Source organism: Muscardinus avellanarius, assembly GCF_963383645.1.
Source record: "Muscardinus avellanarius genome assembly, chromosome: 4".
Taxonomy (NCBI): Eukaryota; Metazoa; Chordata; class Mammalia; order Rodentia; family Gliridae; genus Muscardinus; species Muscardinus avellanarius.
The window spans coordinates 52,495,765-52,513,829 of NC_137789.1; the positions used below are offsets into that span (position 1 = coordinate 52,495,765).

General features: G+C 36.9%; 1 protein-coding gene across 1 annotated transcript in view; it reads right to left on the minus strand.

Moving 5' to 3' along the window:
* Positions 1 to 228: 228 nt before the first annotated feature.
* CPNE3 (copine 3) overlaps positions 229 to 18,065 on the minus strand; it is a gene marked incomplete at its 3' end in the record, with an annotated part of 38,779 nt that continues 20,942 nt past the window's right edge. Inside the window, exons 8-15 of the mRNA XM_080693639.1 lie at positions 15,460 to 15,546; positions 14,754 to 14,813; positions 14,144 to 14,277; positions 8,659 to 8,713; positions 8,525 to 8,576; positions 4,610 to 4,743; positions 2,608 to 2,844; positions 229 to 339 (exon numbers count right to left, since the gene is read on the minus strand). Coding sequence (XP_080549765.1) covers positions 229 to 339; positions 2,608 to 2,844; positions 4,610 to 4,743; positions 8,525 to 8,576; positions 8,659 to 8,713; positions 14,144 to 14,277; positions 14,754 to 14,813; positions 15,460 to 15,546 — 870 coding nt within the window. The remainder of the gene's footprint in view (positions 340 to 2,607; positions 2,845 to 4,609; positions 4,744 to 8,524; positions 8,577 to 8,658; positions 8,714 to 14,143; positions 14,278 to 14,753; positions 14,814 to 15,459; positions 15,547 to 18,065) is intronic.

Consider the following 18,065-nt stretch of genomic DNA (forward strand, 5'->3'; position numbering starts at 1 on the left):
CCGAATTGATTGGGCAAAGAAGGACTTGGCACTGTCCTCTTAAAAAGTATAAAAAACTAAAAACTATGCTTTAACAGATACAATCCAAAAGAACTAGGGTTACATTATAAATGCTGGGGGTGAAAAGTACATGAAACTGAAGATACGTCATTACATGATTCTGTGTAAGAGATGGATGGCTCCCCTTGCTGCAGCATCAGGACTCTGCTGAAGTAGCCGCAGCTCCTCCTATTTCACAGCGGGATTGTTGGGCGGAAGGAGTTTGTATGTGTTGAAGTAGCCCACCACCTGCTGGGGAATCTCCGCCAACACACACTGAGCAAGTGCTTCTTTTGGAGCCTTGAGGAAAAAAATCAAGTGACTATTAGCAACCAAAGATTTATTGTCTTTTTGATAAAAGACTAGGGGTATCTCACCAGCCACTGAAAGGCAGTAATTCTAATTCCTAGGCATGTACGTTTGTCTTATGAAAAATCCACAAAATGTGGAATAAGCTAAGTAACAAGTGTTAATTACAACTGATTTATTAACTCTGATAATATATGTCAAGTCCTTTTTTGGTACCAGCATTTTATAATTTGGTAATTTTTGTTGCTGTCATTTTATATACATATATATATATATATATATATATATATATATATATATATATATATTTTTTTTTTTTTTTTTTTGGGTGGTACTGGGGTTCCTGGAAGCCCTTCTACCTCTGGGCTACACTCCCAGACCTATTTTTCATTTTTGTTTTGGAAGCAGGGTCTCCTAAGCCAGCGCGCACGGCTGGCTTCGAATCTGCGCAATCCTCCTGTCTCTGCCTCCCAAGCACAGGGATTACATGCGTGCGCCACCATGCCTGGCGTTGCTGTCGTTCTGTAACTTTTTTTTTCAGTACTGGGGATGAAACCCAGGGGCATTCTACCTCCACACTATACCGAAAGCCCTATTTTTTATTCTTTATTTTGAAACAGAGTCTCACTGCATTGCAGAGGGTCTCACTAAGTGGCTGAGGCTGTCCACAAACTGCAATCCTCCTGTCTCAGCCTCCCAAATGCTGAGATTACAAGTAAGTGCCACCACGCCCAGCTCATTCTTTAGCTTTTAAATGTAACTCTTTTATTCACTGGTATTAATTTTTTAACCACCTGTTTTGTAATAATAAATTCATGGTCAGGTACAAAAGTAAGGCAGAGATCCCAAGTACCCTTCACCTAGCTTCTTCCTATGTAGAATATTCTAATTATGTACAATATTTCTACATTAATTTCTATAATAATATTCTAATTATGTAGAATATTCTAATTATATAGAATCTAAATATGAAGAATATTCCCTGTAGAATATTAAAAATAGGAAACTGACATCAGCACAATTCATAGATCTTATTCAGATTTCATTGAATAAGTAAAAACTGGTTTTAAGTGCACTCGTGTGTGTGTGTGTGTGTGTGTGTGTGTGTGTGTGTGCGCGCGCCATGCGTGCACATGTGTGTGTGTCTAAGCAATTATATTATCATCTGGGAAGATCTGCATAACTATAGCAATCTAAATAAAAACTGTTTCTTCACTATAAAGATCGCTAACATTAGCACTGTATATCACACACACTATTCTTTTATATTGCTAGTGAGAATTTAAAATGGCGACAGGGTTATAACATGGGATAGCCACTCTATGTTTGACATTGCTTTAATAATTAAATATTCAACTACATAAGATTTAGCAATTGCACTCCTTGGTATTTATCCAAAGGAACAAAAATAAATGTTAAAAAAAAATCTATGAATGTTTAAGTTGGGCATGGTGGCTCATGCTTGTAATTTCAGTACTTGAGAGGTTGAGACAGGAGGATCATAGGTTCAAGGTCAGCCTCAGCCACTTAGTGAGGCCCTTCACAATGTAGTGAAATCTACCTCTAAACTACACTCCCAGCCTTTTTAACATCTTATTTTATTTTATTTTAAAAAAGAATCACATTAAGTTGCTGAGGGCCTGGCTAAATTCTGAGGCTGACCTCGAACCTGAGAACCTTCTGTCTTCGTCTCCCAAGTACCGGGATTACAAACATGTGCCACCATGTCCAGCTTGTGTAACATTCTTGGAATGACAAAATTATATAAATGGAGAACAGACCAGCAGTTTCCATGGATTAAAGAGGACAGAGGTAGGAAGGGAGTGGATGTGACTACAGAAAGATGCAACATGAGGAACCCTTGTAGTGATACATCTTGATTAAGCCAAAGGAAATATCCTGTGAGTCTGCACTTTGGTTTCACACGATGTTACCCCTAGAGCAAACTGAGTAAGTCTCCCAAGGATTTTCATCAAACCAACTTCCCACTTGATAAATTCTTTATACACTTACACAAGGTTTCATTCTGATGTTACGAAGGTAAAGAAAAAATATATCTTAAGATAGTCACAACAATATCATTTTAATAATTTATCATACAAGCTGCAAGAAGTACCTCAAACACAGTACAAAATCCAATCTGAGCTCTCCTATGTAAAAGGTCCAGCATTCACATGCCCCTTAACCCTGAACCCTTACTCAACTGCTTAGCTGTAGACTAGAAAGGTCTGTGTTCAAACAGGGTAGAGTAGTACTCACGTTCTGGAACTGTCTGAAAGGCACAAACTGGACAATATCTCGGATGGCCACCTCGCCCGATGGGGCACGGAGACTGCCCCCGTCGCCATCCAGGAACTCCATGGCACTGAAGTCGGCTCCTCCAACGCCCACGATGATGATGGACATGGGCAGCTTGGCAGCATTAACTATCGCCTGTCTGGTTTCATCAAGGTCTGTGATCACACCATCAGTAATGATCAGGAGCACAAAGTATTGCTGCCAAAAAGAGAAAGGATGTCCACTGAGCAGATCAAGCCCCTGACAGTAACAGCAATGACTGAGGGCATCTTTAGCTTCATGAGTCACTGTTCTCTTTCTTGCTCATTTTCCTTGCTAGTCTACCCAGGATACTGTCTGCATAAAATATTCCATGATTCTCTGATGGCAAGGAAACTGACTCTTAGAAAAACTGCAGGTTCATTAAAAGCAGCACACCACAAAATAAGGTTGGCAAAATACACACAAGTAAGCTATCTAAATGTCAAAGATTAACCTTTCAATAAGTAGAACTTAATTGAAACATTAAATGTGTCAAGGTATGGATCAAGGAAGCAAGTGGCAATGCCATTCTCAAAAGATCAAATAAATATGGAAGTAGTAGAGTTATTTGCCAAATGAAATACACTTTTTAAAAAATGGACATGGTTGAAGGTAGTAAATCTTTCTCTCCATTTTGTCATCGCTGATAAAAATTTTTCAGAGAGCTGGGCGTGGTGGTGCATGCTTGTAATCCCCGCGCTTGGGAGGCAGAGACAGGAGGATCGCACTGGTTCAGAGCCAGCCTCGCTGGCTTAAGAGACCCTATTTCCAAATAAAAATATAAAAAAAAATAGGTCTGGGAGTGTAGCCCGGAAGTAGAAGGGCTTCCAGGAACCCCAGTACCACGAAAAAAAAAAATTTTTTTTTCAGAAACTAGCAAAATGTTACTTAAAGTTGTGATTATCTTTTGGACCATTTAAGTAAAATGGATTAAGATTTCTAGTGGTAGTTAACATGTACTGTGTGTTTACTCTGATCTGGGCACTGTGCACTTTATATCAATTATCTTATTCAACCCTTTCAACAACTATATAAGGTAGTTTCTTCCCCCAACTTACTTTTTTTTTTTTTTTTGCGGGTCTGGGGATGGAACCCAGGGGCATTAGACCTCCAAGCTACACCCCCTGCCCTATTTTTTATTCTTTATTTTGAAACCGGGTCTCACTGAGTTTCAGAGGGCCTCACTAAGTAGCTGAGGCTGTCCGCGAACCGCGATCCTCCAGGTCCCAGCCTCCCGAATGCAGGGATTACAAGCGTGCGCTACCACGCCTGGCAACTTACTTCTGAATATACTGCAGCTAAAAGAGATCTAGTATCCAAGGTGCAATGGGTAATAGTTAGCTAACTCAAACAACCTCTTTAGTACAGTAAATAATCTTGTAACCACAACTGATATCAGCCTCTCAAGCCTTCATTTGTGAAGTCTACTTCAAATAAATAGACAATAGCTCTTTTTTTGTAAAAACTAAGAAAGTGAACTCAAAATATAAGAGAAAAAAAATCATAACTGCAAGCATTATTTTGTTATCTTATTTTTAATGATCACCAATTTAACAGTAACAGATATTACTCCCAAATTATTCTTTTCTTTTCTCTTCTTTTCTTTTCTTTCCTTTTCTTTTCTTTTCAGTACTACATGTTGAATCCAGGGGCATTCTACCTTTGAGCTGTAACCCCAGCTCTATTTTTCAAATTTTGAAATGGGGTCTCACTAAATTGCTGAGGCTGGCCTCAAACTTGCAATCCTCCTGTCTCAGCTTCCCAAGTCCTGAGGTTACAGGAGTACACCACCATGCCCAGCTCTTATTCCCAAATTAATGACAACTGTACCATTACTTCTTGCTCCCGACTCTGTATCACAACAGACCAAATAAGTACAAGTATAAAAGCAGAAGCAACTCTCAATCCCCATCTTTCCCATTCCCAACCACAGAGCACTCACAGATGCAGTTTGCTGTTGTGTGGCCGCAGCTGCAAACCTGGCCACATGGTTAATGATTGGAGAAAAGTTAGTCGGTCCGTAGAGCTTTATCTGAGGAAGACAGGTCCGATACGCTTCTATAATGCCTTGGATTCCTAGACCAGGAAATGTAGTATTCAAATCCTCAAGTACAATGTGTGATTTATAATACTAACAATTATATCAACATATAGTACTTTAAATAGTCAAATATTACATATTCAGGAGTTCCTCTAAGGTGTACGTTAGAAAACTCCAGTTATGCTCACTGCAAAAACCTACAAACTCTGCCCTCCCCAACAGAAGTCATGTTTTCTCATCTCAGTGAAATTATTAATTAGTGTGCAGGATTGTGACATTTGTGCTTAATTTTGATGACTCTGAACTGGGTTCTGATGTAAAGAATCATGAGAAAGGTGCTGTGTCACACAACTGATAATAAGTGGCAGGAAAAAAATTACTAAAATGAAAATTATTTTTCTTAATGGCCCACAGTGCTATAAAAATAACATGTGGTTATGAGACCAATATTAGAGTTAATTGATTGACACAAATAGTTATTCTATTCAATAACTTAAAGATTAGTCATGTTACAGATTATATTAGTTCCATATATTCACTTGGTTATTGGTTATATCTTGTTATACAAACACTAATGAAATTATGAGCTACTGCCCCTGGACCAACAGTGTGTTATATAGTAGAAAGTTGGACAGTGTCATTTGATTAGTTTTGACTGAAACATATGAATGGGCATGACATCTATGTCTAAGCAGAGAAAGAGAGATAATGTGTGCGTGTGTGCGTGTGTTATTGGAGATTGAACCCAGAGACATTCTACCTCTGGGCTATATACCCAGCCCTTTTGAAAAAAAGTTTTAGTTATTTAAAACAGGGTCTTACTAAGAGGCTGAAGGTTGCTGAGGCTGGCCTCAAACCTAGAATCCTCCTTCTCAGTCTCATAAGTACTGGGAATGCAAGCATGTGCCACACCACAGCTGGCTAGATGTTTTAAAAACTGTCTGATTTCTATAGTTCTGTTCCCTCTGAAATGGAAGCCAACACATCTCAGAGAAAGGATTTTGTTTCAGCCTAAGTTCCTGAATAAGAAACAGAACAGAGGTGCAATCTAGCCACATATAAACTGAGCAAGAAATAAACTGCTTTCAATATAAACCACTGAGATTAGATTTTTTTTTTTATTACAACAGCACAACCTAGTGAAACTTGACTGGCATTCCTGGTAGAAAGCACCTCTGGGGATCCTTGCATCCTATGTAAATACCTATTGAATGTGTCCTCAGGAACAGAGATGTTACTAGGATGCAGGTAGGATACTAGAAATCCTAATAATTGCTTACAATACTTGCTGAGATCATCATGGAAATTTGCCATAAAAAACTGTGTGTGTGTGTGTGTGTGTGTGTGTGTGTGTGTGTGTTACTAGGGATTGAACCCAGGGATATTCTACCTCTGAGCTCTACCCCCAGCCCTATTTTATTCTTTTATTTTGAAACAGTGTCTCACTAAGTTGTTAAGGGCCTTACTAAGTTGCTAAGGCTGGCCATGAACCTGTGATCATCTGTCTCCACCTCCCAAGTACTGTGAAGCTTTTAGCTGGGCGTGGTGGTGCACACTTGTAATCCCCGCGCCTGGGAGGTTCGAAGCCTGGCTTAAGAGACCCTGTTTCCAAATAAAAAATATAAAAATAGGTCTGGGAGTGTAGCCCGGAGGTAGAAGGCTTTCCAGGAACCCCAGTACCACCAAATAAATAAATAAACCAAACTAGGTCTCTTGCTTTAAAATATCAACTAGAACATAAATTTTAAAAAAAAGAGAAAGAATCATATATTTGGCCTAAAGCCTTCATAAGACCCACTCTCTCCTCTTAAAATTTCAGTTCCAAAAACTTTTCTTGGTCGTGTTGAATTTAGAAACAAGTAGTATTAGCCAGGCTTAGTAGTGCACACTTATAATCCTGGTACTTGGGAGGCTGAGATAAGGGGATTGCAGGTTTGTGGCCAGCCTCAGCAACTTAGTAAGGCTCTCAGCAATTTAGTGAGACCTTGTTTGCAAATAAAAAATGAAATAGGTCTGGTAGTGTGGCCCAGAGGTAGAATGCCCCGGGGTTCCATCCCAGATTCCCAGCAATTTAGTGAGACCTTGTTTGCAAATAAAAAATGAAATAGGTCTGGTAGTGTGGCCCAGAGGTAGAATGCCCCGGGGTTCCATCCCAGATTCCACAGAGAAAAAAAAAATTGTTGTAGGAGTAACTTTTGCAAATACAACTAATTCATGATTTTACATGTATAAGGTGATGCTATAACTAGGAGTCAATCCAAAGTAATAAAAATTAATAACATTAATATTGCTAGTAGCAGGATCTCTCATTGCAATGATATATACTATAGAAAAATTAAGCCTATAGCTACAGTAATAATATTCTCTCCCATTCTCATCATTTCTGCTTGCTTTTCAAACTGAAGGTATAAACAATTCATTTATTGTTTTCCCAATCACGAACAACCTTCAATTTCTCAAATAAAAATGAATTATACCAAAATCCTTCCTCAGTTTAAAAGAAACAAGTGAGACATTATTTCTAGGTAGATAAGTTCAATGATTAGTTTAAAATAAGAAATAATCTTCCTTGACTTAAATAAGACTGTATTATTTTCATGCAGTCTTTCTTTTTATCCAAAACCAAATTTATTCTTTTTCCAGACTATAGACCAAAAGTAAATTTTTTAAAAAAAATGCTCTTGGTGAGCAGCCCACAGCTGGGTTCATATCACTCACAGACTAAATGAACTTCTAAAATAAAATTTTCCATGACCTAAGTCATCCATATTTCATAAAACTATTCCAATTTCATCATAAGAAAGAAGCAAATTTCTTTAAAAAGAATAATACTCCCAGTTTCAAACAGCTAGAGACAAAATAAGTCACAACCAGCTATTATTGAAAGCACCTCAAAGAAACACTAAATTAGTATGGGAAAAGTATCTCATATGGGAAAAAAACCTCACACAAGCTGTCCCCAAAAAACTGCCCAATGCTCTTCCACCTATGAGTATTAGAAAAGAACACCTTCTTCTATTAGAAAGATACACATCTTGTAATTGTTAAAAGGACCCTTTTCAGAAAAAGATTATTGTCTAGAATTTTAAATGATGCTCAAACCCCACCCCTATCTTTCCTTCTCCAATTTTTAGTCTTAAATGATTTAGTGGGAGACTTACATAATAATAATTCATTCAAAAGTGAAATCTTTTAATTTGATTGTTCAGTGTGACAAAAGAAGGAAGCACATGGACATTTGAGGTCTATAAGAAGTGAAATGAAAGACAAAGGCCCACTCCTGCTCTCTGAGGAGCTCCATTCCTTGCTTCTTTCACCCACACATCTACTTACAGAATATTGTGTGAGTGACAAATAATTAGATACTGGAAACATTTTCTTTGTTGTGTGACTACTACTCTAGAAAAGGCTTCAAAAGGACTATAATACCAAATCACTCATTTTATTCAAAGCTTAATTTTACAATCAATTTATATGCAAAAATACTTTTATGGATGATGATTTTTATCAATCTACTAAGATTGTGCATTATTTTGTTCTATTAAATTTTCTGTTCTATTTAATATGAATATAAGGTAGAAAATTTTTAACCTACCACTTTCATTATCATAATACTGATCTGGCCCTTAATCACTGTTACCACCCTAAATATCAACCTGGTAAAATTCTTCTACTTTGTATATCAGAGTATGTCACAAAATAAGACCTAGAGATGGAATTTGAGTAGCATTAAATTATTAAAAAAAAAAAAAAGACAAGTAAGAAAACCTACTGAGGTTTTCAGTTTAAAGTCCTCATGTCTATTTGTTAACTTACCATTACAGTAGGGATTGGATGGATTAAAGCTCAGAGGAAATTCATGTGACACCTGTCAAAAGGCAAAAGAGAAACTGATGAGGCCTGTTTTCCTTTTCTAAGAAGCAAAGATTTCAAATGGGATTTCCTCTTACCTGCCACTGAGGTGGTATCTGAGCTCCAAAACCAAAAGCTGGGAACATCTTATCACTAAAATGGAGATTTGAAAAAAGTCAAGTATTTTTTCTTTTCAAAAGAAAGAGCTTTCTTTTTTCTCACTATAAAATCAATATGAGTTGTTATAAAGAAATTTCAAGATGGGTATGGTGGTGCACGCTAGTAATCCCAGTACATTGGAGGGTGAGTCGGAAAGATTGTAGGTTTGTGGCCAGCCTCAGCTACCTAGTGAGGCACTGCTTCAAAATAAAGAATAAAAAATTTGGCTGAAGGTGTAGCTCAGAGGTAGAATGCCCCTGGGTTTAATCCCCAGTGCCACCAAAAATTATTTAATTATTTAATTCATTAAAATAAAAATTTCAAAATCTTAGAAAGTTATAAAAGCTAAACAAAGATTACCCATAACTACCAGACAGGACTAATGTTAACACTTGAAAAATCTCATTTTAAATATTTTTCTGTGCATTGAGAGAAAAAAGATTATCTTTATTTTATAAAAATGAAATTTATATTTATGGTTTATAATATACTCTTTTCTACTTAAACCGTGTGTATCAGTTCACTGTAAAATGTGTAAATAAATCCATCGAGCCCTAAAAACCACATTTTTTTCATTAGTTTATAGCAAACTAATTTGGCAGTAAAACCTGACCTCAACTGATGAGGTTACTTATAGCATTTTATTTATGCCACTTAATATGAATATTCATACATATGGCTACAAAAACATGGTGCAAATGAAAATATCATAAAACTTTCAGGTTTCTGCGGCAAAATGTATGACTATTTGGCTATAAGAGTTTAGAGATAGGGACTGTGGACCTGAATATACAACATCATGTGAATCCAGTAATCCAGTGTGGGTTATTCTCACATATCCACACTGACAGTCAAATAATGTTCTGCTATCATAAAACACTGGAATGAACATATTCAATTTTCTACTAGGGATACTCTTTGTATATTCTTTTTTTTTTTTTTTTTTTCTTTTTGGCGGGTCTGGGGATGGATTCCAGAGGCATTTGACTTCCGAGCTACACCCCCTGCCCTATTATTTATTCTTTATTTTTTGAAACAGGGTCTCACTAAGTTGCGGGGGGCCTCACTAAGTAGCTGAAGCTGTCCATGAACTGCGATCCTCCAGTCTCAGCCTCCCAAATGCTGGGATCACAAGCGTGAGCCACCACGCCCAGCTATATACTAAATTGTTAATGGTTCTTTTTGCATGGAAGATGAAACCTATGTTGTGTCAGAAGTATTTTTCCTGGTTTGTAGTCTGTCTTTAACTTTGTTTTGAGTATCATTTCTTTCATGACTTTTAATATTAATGTGAACACATAAAAATTCTCTCATGATTCTTTTTTTGTGGTCTTTGCTTAAAGGCCTCTCTCCACTGCAAGATTATAAACAATTCATACATATTTTCTCCTAGAACTTTGAAGGCTTGATTTTGCTATTAAGCTTCTGATTCATCTGGGAAGCATTTTATAGAAGGATATGGAAAAGAAACTGCTGCTCCCTGCTGATAGCATTCCTTCCTTCTTTAATAATAAAATACTCGAGCTGGAGACTGTGCCTCTGAGCTTTTCTGAGATGGATGTGGTCAGGTGGCTAGCTTCTAGTCAAGGGGATTCAAGTAGAGGGATCTGTCAGCTGCTTCTGAATCCTGACCCTACAAGGGAATGCACATGCTCTCAGGCCCCTTTCTCCCTATCCACTGGCTACAGAAGGTGAAAACCAGGGGAGCGGCCTTGGACTCAGGAATGGAAGCAATAAATTGAGAAGGGCAAAATGGCCCTATCACTCCCCACCTACTGACCTCCATTCTGTCTAAGCTGCTTTGCTTTTAGGTGTCCATTTCAGTAGTTTGGTCTATAATTTATCTAGAATAGTATCCCAACACTAACATGTATGATGCAGGGGCCCCAACTGGTGTCCAGTTTGACAGCTGCTACAATTCCTTCCTTCTCCTTTCTAAAATGCTGGCTCTATCATACACTAAGTTTACATGTATGTACATGTGGGTCTACCTCTGGCCTACTTGCTTTGTCCCACTGTCCCCACACAAGTTCCACACACTACCATTAAAATAAATCTCAATATAGCTGCTAAAAAAATTGCCCATCGCTCCTTTTTTCTTTCTGGAAAATTTCTGTGTGTGTGTGTGTGTGTGTGTGTGTGTGTGTGTGTGTGTGTAACTAGGGATTGAACTCAGGGTCATTCTACTAATGAGCTACACCTCCAGCCCCATTTTTTATTCTTTTTTTGTGTGTGTGTGAAACAGGGTCTCACTAAGTAGCTGAGACTGGCCACAAACCTGCAATCCTCCTGTCTCCGCCTCCTAAGTACTGGGATTGTAAGTGTGGGCCATCACGCCCAGCTTTCATTACAATTTTGATTAAGTAAATTAAATGAAAAAAGAAAATTCACTTTTAAATAGTATATGCCTATCTAGAAGTTGTGATATATCTTTCCATGGAAACAAACTTTGTCCTTTGTTCTTTAATAGTCTTGTAGTTTTCCTCACTAAAGATCCTAGACCTTTTTACTAAATTTACTTTTTTTTTTTAATGCTGGGGGTGGAACCCAGGGGCCTTCTACCACTGGGCTATACTCCCAGGCCTATTTTTTTATATTTTATTTGGAAACAGGGTCTCACTATGTTGCTGAGAGCCTCACTTAGTAGCTGAGTCTGGCCTGGAACCTATGCGATCCTCCTGTTCCGGCTTCCCAAGCGCTGGGATGACAAGCGTGCACCACCACGCCTGGCTCTTACTTTCATTTTTTGTTTCATTATGACTTGTCACCTTTCTCCACTGTAATTTTCTCAATCAATTATTGCTGGTTAGTAAGAAGCTGAACTTTTATCTTACATTGTCTCTGACCACCTTTCCGATCTGTCCTTTTCTAACAATTTTTCCAGTTGATCCTTTGGGGTTTGAATTCCTTCCTTCTTTCTGGGTTTATTGGCTTATTGTAATTTATGTAGGAAAGTTGTCCTGACTGGTGCCCTTGCACCACTGAGTGGCTCTCTGACTTCTCGTCCTTTTCCTTCATGGTTCCTGGTCTATTCAGGTTTTCTGCCTTTGAGTCAGCTTTGGCAATTAAAAGCTTTCTATATTTCAAAATCTGAAAAAATAAAAAATGCAAAAAAAAAGAATACAAAAATAGGGCTGGGATGTATCTCAGAGGTAGAATGTCCCTGAGTTCCATCCCCAATACTGAAAAAAAAAAAAAAAATGTAAGTTACCCTGGGTTAAAAAAACAACAACAACAAGTTTCCTAAGGAATTATCCTTTAATCTGAATTTTCCAATGAAATGCAATGGCATAAAATTTTACAAAGTATTAACTTTTGGTTTTTCTCTAAATTTATTATTATAATCTTTGTCTCATTACTAATATTCTGCATATATTTTCTGTTTTTTGGAGTATTGCTAAAGTTTCACTTAAACTTTGTTGAACTTGCCTCCGTTTCTTATCTATAGAATGCAAATAATACTACCCATCACACTATATATAGATATAGATATAGATATATAGAGATATATATCATACAGAGAAACGTGAGGATGAGATGAATACTAAATACAAAGTACTTTGGGGATGGAGGTGTAGCTCAGTGGCAAAGCACTTGTGTATTGTGTATGAGACTGTGAATTCCAGTTCTAACAACACATACACATACACACACACACAAAAGCACCTTAAATGGTCCCTTACACATAATAGCTAATGCATAAGGAATTATTATTATTATTATATTTCATTTAAAAGTTTAGTTTATTAACATTCAATACTTATTTAAAAATAAGAGCAGTAGTTGATGTGGTAGTGTGCACCTACCTATAGTTCTAGCTACTTGGGAGACTGAGACGGGGGATCACTTAATTCCAGGAATTTAAGATCAGTCTGTGTACCAATAATGAGATCCCATCTCAATCAATTAACCCATCAGTCAATGAAAACATGTAAAGTCAGAAACTTTGTTTCGCCATAGAGAAAAAACTAGGTCATTTTCTCACTGTCCTTTACTTCTACATAGTCTATTATTATACTTTGATTTCCTCTTTGATCTAAGAAGTACTTGAGGTTTTTTTCATTTTCATGTAGTAAATTTAATTTAGTATCCGTTTGTTATTAACTTCTATTTGGCAGACTAAGAAAGTAACTGTAAATTTTCTACTTTTTATATAAGAATTCCATTATAATTGTGCTACTGTGGAATTTTTATTATACTTCTAGATGTTTTTAAATTGAAATACTTTCATACTGTTATGAAATAGGTCCATGGTTATATATTTGTTTTGAATTATTCAACAAAGTATTCTATAAAGTAACTTAATGACTTTTTCCTTAAGTTTACTAGTCTGATACTAGAATTGCCATCTTTTCTTCAGATTTGTTCGCATTCACCTGCAATCTCAGCTTCTAAATTTTGCTGTGACAGATTAATAAAGAACTGTATCAATATTCAAGGGCTTTTATCATAACAATAGGCAAGAAAGTGAAAATTTATCCTGTGCTGTAACAGACACAGAAAAAAAAACTTACTTACTACAGATTTTCTTTACTGCTTAGTAAATCTTTAAGAAGATTTATTCAAAATCTTTTTACTGTTTTTTTCCTTTTGCAGTGCTGGGGATTGAACCCCAACTCTCACATATGCTAACCATGCATTCTACCATTGAGTTACATCCTCAGCCCCCAAATCTATTCAAAATATAAATATTGCAAGTACATTCAGAATATTTATAGCAATTAGATTATTACTCTTGTTAAAAGCATTATTTAAATAAACTAAATGAGCCGGGAGTGGTGGTGCAAGCTTGTAATCCCCACGCTTGGGAGGCAGAGACAGGAGGATTGTGCAGGCTCGAAGCCAGCCGCGCGCTGGCTTAGGAGACCCAGTTTCCAAATAAAAATGTAAAAACAGGTCTGGGAGTGTAGCCCCGAGGTAGAAGGGCTTCCAGGAAACCCAGTACCACCAAAAATAAATAAATAAATAAATAAATAAATAAATAAATAAATAAATAAATAAATAATTAAATAAACTAACTAACTAAATGACTGACAAGGAAATATATATATTAAGAAATAGTTTTTGCTATTGTTTACGAAATATATTTGGAGTTTAGTCATACATAAAACTTACCTCTAATGAATATACATCAAGAAAACCAGATAAAAGTAACAAGAGTCTTGCTGATATCAGTCAGCTATTGCATAAGCAAGTTACATAAAACATATTATAACTAATCACAGCAAGAGATGAGAGATCACAGGTAAGCACTAATATTGTCACAAAGAGAATAGAAAAGATAAGAAATTTAGAGAGAAAGCTACTCCCCAAGCACCCTTTTCCTATTACTTATATCAAAGTGAGTATTAGAAAACAAAGTAGAAACTATCCTTTCTGGGGAAATATCAAAACATATTTTAGTGTTTCTAAAGTCAGACTCACGCGTCATAGTCTTGAATGACCAGCCCCACTGACCAGATGGCTGTCAAATACTCATTAACACCATTAGGGCTGATGTAGTGGAGGGAGTCTGGAGATCTTGGGTCACCATTGGAGCCGGTGAAGTCCACTCCCACCTGCCAAATAACAATATCCGTTAGAAGGCAGCGTCGCCTGCATTTGACATCCAAGAAAACTTCATCAGATGGGATACAAACACATCCCAGGATCTAATATAATAAAATGCTACCAATATTCCCATGGACACACAAAACAAGCTGCTGTTATTTTTCTAGCTACCAGGAATCTTGAATCAGTTTACCCATGACGCATACTTAGGATTTGTTTTTTGTAAGTTTGTTGGACTAATGTTTTCTATTCCTTAAATCACTGCAGGATAGCTGCTCATTGTACAGACCTGTTCTCTCAGGAGGAAGATATCTCTCATCAACAAATCCCTAATTTCCAAAATGAACTTATACAACCTGACAGGAGTCTCTAAGGAGATTATACTAAATAGATAATGTAGTTTGGCAGTGAAAAAAATATTGTAAAAAGGAGGAAAAGAGAAACACTTTATAGCCTATGTTAGAAAATTCAGTGTGTCACTTACAGTAAAATTCAGCTGACAACCTCCCATGATGTAGTCAAGGAATGTGCATTCTACTGTAATCTACAAACAAACAGCACACTGTTAAAATCAAACTCTCTTACCATAAAAGAGAAGAAAAAAAAGTTTGTAAATTGAATAGCATATGATATAAACATATGGAAATCACTCCTGCATTCCAATAAAAGCCATTCTTGTCCCTAAATGTCAAGATTTTACTTCACGATAATTAATTTTAACATTAGAATATTAAAGGCCAAAGATAAAATATGCACAATTGAAGAGACAGTAATGAGTCTAATATATCAAAAAGCATAGTAATTAAAAGATCATAGAAAAATTAGCCTCTCATTTCTTTACTGTAAGAAATTTTGAATTTTCCTCTCCATTCATTCTATTTCATCTTGAAATCATAACCAGGATCGATGCATTGGGTCCGGCCATTTTCACTTATGGCTGGAAAAATATCATAAATCTCACCATGCCTAAGTTAATGAAAAAATTTAATATTCCTACCCTTTGCTAAAAAGTTGTCAAATCTTAGAAGCAAAGTTGCTTCACAGTTACTAATTCCCAGTCTATTCTTTTTCTGAATGGTGACCAGATGTGCCTGTGATTTTTAGTTACCTAAAGTATTTATTTGACATAAGCTGTACTGATAGGAAAACTGGAAATGAGACTTCATCAAAAGTAGCCGAGGCCAACTGACCTCACAGAGTTTCACACTGACGACACCCGAATTCTTATAGCTTTTTTTCTTTTGCCTCTTTTTTTCATTTATGCATTCATATTCAATCTGTAGGAAGAGAGAACAAAATGTTAGTTTTTGCTAGCACTATTAGAAATGCAAACATGAATTTAAATGAATGATCTTTTCCTCTTGGAATCAATCCACTTACTGAAACAGTTCTGTTGCAAAATATTACTCTGAAACAATTATAAATACACTAAGTAAGCAAAATATTTGTCAGTCTTATTTCCAACAATTAAATTAGGACACTCCTAAAAATTAGATGCAAATATGCTCTAAATAGAATTCTCAATGAAAAACAGTGAGGTTACATCATTCACCCTTTTACAGTGTCTACCAAGTGGCAGGCACCGTGCCAGTAGGACACTGAGAATGAAGGACCATAAAGCAGAGCCCTGGCCAAGTCTAGTCACTGCTGCAACAGCGAAAGCCTCGTTCAGTCTCAGAGGGTGAAAGGATTAAATCAGCTAGATTCAGGAAAGCTTTGCATGACCCACCGAGTACTATATAGCTGGTAGTTCATTATGTTCCTCTGTGTGTATGTGTATGTGTGTGGTGCTAGGGATGAAACCCAGGGGCACTGGACCCCCCAGGTACACCACAGCCTGATTTTTTTTGTCTTTCTTTCAAAACAGGGTCTCACTAAGTTGCAGAGGGCCTCACTAAGAAGCTGGCCATGAACCCAAGATCCTCCTGTCTCAGCCTCCCAAGTACTGGGATTAAAAGCGTGTGCCACCACACCCAGCTAGTTCATTATGTTCTTAAAGGAGATTATTTACTGATTCTAGAATAAAATGATGAACTAAAGTCAGTACAGCAACAATCTGGACCATTCCGTACTTAGTTACTTATTAGTTCTTTGCTTATCTTCAAGGTTTCAGACATTTAGTGTGTGTGTATGTGTATGTGTGTGTATGTGTTACTGGGGATTGAACTAGGGGCATTCTCCCTCTGATCCATACCCAAGCTCTATTTTATTTTTTATTTTGAAACAGGGTCTCACTAAACAGTTGAGGCTGGTGGCAAACCTGTGGTCCTCTTGTCTCAGCCTCCCAAATACTGGGATTACAAGCATGTACTACCATGCCCAGATTAGATTTTCATCATTGAAAGTTTTACCGTAAAATTTTTTAATAGAATATTTATAGCTGAAGCTTGTGTTTTAATTCAAAAAGTGTTAAAGTCAATTCAATCTTTGTATTTAAATCATGTAAGTATTATTTAAAAAGTCTTTCCTCTTCCACACAAGCATTTCTATACTTGCTACTTCTAGCTCCTGGGCTTTGTGACCAGGGAGTAGGAACTGGACTGTGTATCTCTACATGTCCTACTGTAATTCCTAAAACATTATGTGTGCTCAAAACTCATTTCCCCCAATTATTTAAACCAAATGGCTCATATGCTTTATGTATTCACTCAGTTTGTTGTTGTTGTTGTTGTTTATTTGTGTTTAAGTTTGGACCTAAAATGATCTGTATCTTTTTAGGTCACTTCACTTCATGATGAGGTAAAGTAAACCTTCTCATCTGACCATAATCTTTTTCCTCTCAAACACCATGTTTGTATTCTCAAAAGCAATGTTATCTACATGGGCTTTACTCAGGTCCCTTAGCAGCTAGTTAACAATTCATATTATTCTGTTACAAGAAAGCCACAAAGAGACTTAACTACTGACTCAAACAAGAAGTGAAAATAAAATACTCTAGAAGTGAAAATAAAACACTCTACGTTTTGGCTACCTTAGCTTATAGATGGAAAAAATCATAGAAGCAGTTTTATAAATAATTTGGAATGCTAAATAAGAAACTACATGTTGTTAAAGAAGCCAAATAATCTTAACAAAATTAATTCCATTCGATTACACCTTAATATTACATAATTTTAAGACCCATGACCTAAGGTTTGTCCTTATAGGGCAACCTGTAAAACCAGAAGTAGGGTAAGTAGCATAATTGTACAATTCAAGAGCAGTGTGTGGATACTGTGGCTAGGACTTTCAATCCAACCATATATGCTGTCTTAAACCAAAGGAAATCAAACCTCTAGGTATAAATGAAACTTAAGGGAGAAAGGCAGCCTCATGCACATAGTTTTGACATCCTCTTGGACACAGAAGGATAAGCCTTGGGCCTGGAACAATTCTTTACCATAGGAGAAGAATCCTCACACCCTGTGCTAGGCTCTTTGTCCGTGTGACAGTATCTTTCCCCAGTTCAAGACTCAATGAGTGCCCCTTTGTCTTGCCTAAACCAGTGCACCAATGTCTCTCAGGCCTGCCCCAGCTGTCAGCATTCCAAACTCCACAGGTGAGCAGCAGCAACCTTCCACAGAAGGACAAGAGTGGTGCACACAGGAAACTGCCTTGCTTGGCAACCCGACAGCCATGCTTACTTTTGAAGCTGCTATGTCTCTTTTCTATATGAATAAAGTAGTATTCCATTCAGTGTCTGACTGCATTATGTTTTCCTTTCCAAGGTACAATGGAAGCAAAATGTTTAGATTCCACTTCTAGTGACTGATATTATGCTGATCTTTGCTTTCTTCTATATCAAGTCCTTACCTGA